Source organism: Lygodium microphyllum, chromosome 7 (genome assembly GCF_053477565.2).
Source record: "Lygodium microphyllum isolate KBCC chromosome 7, Lygodium_microphyllum_v1.1.10, whole genome shotgun sequence".
NCBI lineage: Eukaryota > Viridiplantae > Streptophyta > Polypodiopsida > Schizaeales > Lygodiaceae > Lygodium > Lygodium microphyllum.
Window position 1 is genome coordinate 144941072 of NC_141141.1, and position 4543 is coordinate 144945614.

General features: G+C 40.5%; 1 protein-coding gene across 1 annotated transcript; it reads left to right on the forward strand.

The window, feature by feature from the left end:
- Positions 1-3140: 3140 nt before the first annotated feature.
- On the forward strand, positions 3141-3549 carry LOC148034052 (uncharacterized). Its single transcript, XM_087681007.1, has one exon. It carries the CDS (start codon positions 3220-3222, stop codon positions 3547-3549), a length of 330 nt encoding a protein of 109 aa, XP_087537133.1. The 5' UTR covers positions 3141-3219.
- The last annotated feature ends 994 nt before the right edge of the window (positions 3550-4543 follow it).

Below are 4543 nucleotides of genomic sequence, written 5' to 3' on the forward strand. Positions count from 1 at the left end.
AGATACATTCAAACATGTCTCTCACATCTTGCATATAGCATCAATATTTACTGGTGAGGGATTTCTCCCATATGGTCTGCACATGTGCCCAACAACTAATACTTCCTCTACTCCAAAAACTGACTTTTCTCCTGATAAAGTGAAAAGCACTTCTTCAAGACAGGCTCAAAATCCTGACACAATCAACAATATGATTAGCCACAAATCTTCTACATCTATGCTCATTCAACTCTTTATTCTTCTCATAGATATCACATCCTTTTATTGGCACATCATCAAGAAAGGGTAATGTCAACTGAGGAATATAATCCCTAAAAAATTTATGCATAGCATTCATCATATGTGCTACTAAATTGGTTGCTCCTTGTGAAAGCATACACATCCTAACCAATTCAGGTGGTGTCTTCATGGTAGTGATATCTTGGATTTCCAATGCAAGATGGAATTGATCATATCTTGAATATAAATCACCCATAGAGTAAATTGCCTTGCCTGCAAATGCTTTTGCAAATTCATCCACTGTTGGGCCTAATCCAACATTCCTTATGGTGACTTTATTAACTGGTAAATCATGTATAAGCCTCAAAGGACCATTCTTCTTTGGAACAGTAAACCACCGATTCGAATATGGAGCTAAAGAAGGCTCTAAATTTCACATTTTGATTTTCTCATTCAAAAGCTCCAAGAACTTAGACAAATATGGCCAATGTACTAGAATAGGCTTTAAATTCCATGGCACATGAGATACTATATAAAGATCACCATAGGTGCAAGTATGGCTAGATCAACACATCTAATTTCATCTAGATGAAATGCAAAATCTTTCCCATGCCTTGCCAACATCTACAAGAAACAAGCTCTTTCTGCAGGCAAAATGAAGCTTGCATCACCAATTTTTAGGTCTTGTAAAGGTTTAGTTATAAATTTATGTATTACTCCATGTGGATCCTGTAAACTAGGTTGTTGAGTCACTTTTTCAGGCAACCCATCACTTTCAGAAGGTAAAGCAAAGCCACATGCTTAACCTTCTTTGTTGCAACTATTTTGTACTTTGTATCCACCCTTGATTTAGCCTTGTTTTGTAGGGCCCATAACATTCATGCTCAACAAACTCTTGAATAACTTCATACATATCTAAGTGTCAACATAAATAACCTCTTTTTCTGCCCTACTTTCAGTATTAATAGCTGCAAAAATTTTAGCCACTATATCAACATCAACCAGCCCTGAAAAAAACCCTGAAATACCTTCATTTGCAGCCATCAAACCATATGTCTTAAGCTCTTTTTCAGCCCACCCTACATATTTCTTTTCAGCCCTGCACATGGTTGAATTATTCTTAAAACTACCAAGACTACATGCTGTCCATTCCTGCAATCCAGACACAAACATAGTTTCTCCCTTTCTTAGAGGCATACTTGTCTTCTTAGAGGCACTGTCATAGCCTCCACTTACAACAGTGCCGTTTAAAAACTCTTAAACGCTCGTGCATTAGGTGCCATGGGGTTATCCCGCAGCCTATCGCGATTGCGGGGATGATTCACACAAAGAATAAGAAATTGTACCGCCTTTGTATTGTCTTTACTCCGAACCCGAGCATATGAAGACCCTGCACAAAAAAATAATATTCATCCCTAACATCCCCAATAGTCACGGGTACATTTAGACAAGCCGCATAAAGATCCCCAGATGAATTGTTTGTTGTCCAGATGCGCCATCTCGGATCTACATCAATCGGCCAACCTCCATTCTCATACAAGCTACATGCCATAACATTGATTTCGAAACCATGATCCAAGAGAGCTATGCAAGGCGTCTCTCTTTCTCCCACTTTAACAATTGTCCCTATATTAGCAGGAGCCCAATGCATTCATGAATAATGACTGCTTGTAATAAAATGAGCATCTTCTTCTTCATGTACTTGTTGATGGACATCCCCATTTGTTGAGAGTGAAAAAAGACTGAATTTTTTACTGATTTTTGTTATTATGAATCTACTACTAAGCAAAGACAAGAGAGAGAGGACTTCACATGACCCACTTGCAACTTCCCTTCGCCTTGTTGTGCACCACAGTCACTGCACCTAGGGTTCTCCCTAGCCCCTTCCCCACTTCACACTTAGGGCACATCAAGGACAGGATATACCTAGGGAGGTCACACTTGCCTATGATGAGACCTATCTCCCTAAGCTTCACCCATAGAACCACCCTTATGTATGAACTGGTGATAGCCTCCAATTTTGTCATTAAAAAAGGCTAAAAGATTTGGGATCTACATCGACAAATTATTCACTTTATCAAAAATGTTTGTGATATTGTATCTAAGTTGTACTTCATTGATATATATTTTTACCATTGTAAATGCTTGGCTTGGAGCTATAAAAGCCATTGCATATGTTCTTTTATTTTAAAAACCTTGGGAATCTTGCCTAGAATACATGCAACACATAAGGGCTTCAACCTTTGCTTTTGTATGGTCAAAAATATTTGATTTAATAAAGGTTCAAAAGGGTGCAATTGGGGTTCTTGGGAAAAAGTGGTTGAGGAGGTTGGAGCACGGCAGATTGTGGTGCCTCTTTAACTTCATTCTTCCCTCTTTTCCAAACTCTTTTTGTCCATCCTTCTTCTTGCTCTTCCTGTGTGCTGCAACCATGGATCTTGAGTGTGTAGAGGAAGAGGAGGAGCCTCCTGATCTTGTTTCTTGATTGGTGAGGGTGTGTCTTGAGTCTTTTGTGTGTGTGTATTCATGGCAAGAGAGGCTTGTTTGCAGGTTTCATGGTGAGGAGCAAAGCTCCAAGCATATACTTTGCTGCTCGGTACCCTGGTTTTATGCTTTCTTGAGTGCTGGGTGAGAGCCAGTCATTTTTGGTTCCGTTGCCGGGACCGGGCTCACCTTTGGAGTCTGCAAGAAGAGCAGTTATGAAGAGGAAGAAGGGAAATCATACGAGTTATGTGAAGAAAGGAAGCAAAATTCATCAGATGGGTCCAACACGCTGCCTCTCATCACTGTGCCTCCAACATGCCTCTCACCTTCTGGCAGCTGGTACGATTTCCCCAACAACTTCGTGTTGCATAGTAGGCTTGCTGCCAATTGCGTCCAGGGGGTTGATGAGAAGAATAGCGCTCTCTGTAAACGTAAAAGCGGGGTGGGGTGGGTTGCTTGGATCTCTCGTGTCGGTGGATTCATTTTGTGAGCAGGAGCTTTTGGTTTGCGGCCTCAATGTTCTTCTTCCTGGTAGGCGGGGTGAAGCAACGGGTGAGGGACGTGCTGCAGAAGGATGTAGCCCGATGCTTGCGCTGCGGCGAACCAGCCTCCCTCGTCAGCTATGACAAGGCGCTCGAGCTGTTCTTCGTGCCTGTTTGGAGATGGCCGGGCAAGGGGACAGCGATCCACTACAAGAGCTGCGGCTTCTTTATGCCTGCTTCCTCGATTCCCTCAATGGTTTACAACAAACCATTCGTTCTCATCCTTATCCAAAGAAGGCATCGGCAAGAAACGACAATGAAAAAGAAGATAATCTTTTGCTTTATCAAAACCTTAAAATCCTAAAGTCTTTATAAAGCTAGTTCATATGCAACATATCAATCTTTGCTTTTGAAAGGAAAGCCAAAGCATTAGAATTTTTTCGGGTGGGAGAACATTAAAGTTAAATCTGATGAAGTGGGAGTGCTACTTTGAAGATCTTTTGTGGGTTTTTCACCTTTTTGGTGTCAAATTGGTGGATTTTCAATGTTTCTTCTTCATGGAGATAGTGTGTCTCCCAAAATCAAAGCATTGTGGTATTCATCCTTATCAGTGTATTAGTTAGTGATGGGTGTTTGGAATCAAGACAAAATATTGATGTGAAGAGATAATGGTTGTTGAAGAAGTGGACAAATGATCCACGGAAGTGTGAAGAAATGAGAAGAAGGATATGATGTTTTTCTTGAAGCTTACAATGGAAGTTTACCATGGTTCTTTGGTTCGCGGGAGCTCACCAATTTAAGTGTGGGAGGAATGATAGCCTCCAATTTTGTCATTAAAAAAGGCTAAAAGATTTGGGATCTACATCGACAAATTATTCACTTTATCAAAAATGTTTGTGATATTGTATCTAAGTTGTACTTCATTGATATATATTTTTACCATTGTAAATGCTTGGCTTGGAGCTATAAAAGCCATTGCATATGTTCTTTTATTTTAAAAACCTTGGGAATCTTGCTTAGAATACATGCAACACATAAGGGCTTCAACCTTTACTTTTGTATGGTCAAAAATATTTGATTTAATAAAGGTTCAAAAGGGTGCAATTGGGGTTCTTGGGAAAAAGTGGTTGAGGAGGTTGGAGCACGACAGATTGTGGTGCCTCTTTAACTTCACTCTTCCCTCTTTTCCAAACTCTTTTTGTCCATCCTTCTTCTTGCTCTTCCTGTGTGCTGCAACCATGGATCTTGAGTGTGTAGAGGAAGAGGAGGAGCCTCCTGATCTTGTTTCTTGATTGGTGAGGGTGTGTCTTGAGTCTTTTGTGTGTGTGTATTCATGGCAAGAGAGGCTTGTTTGCAGG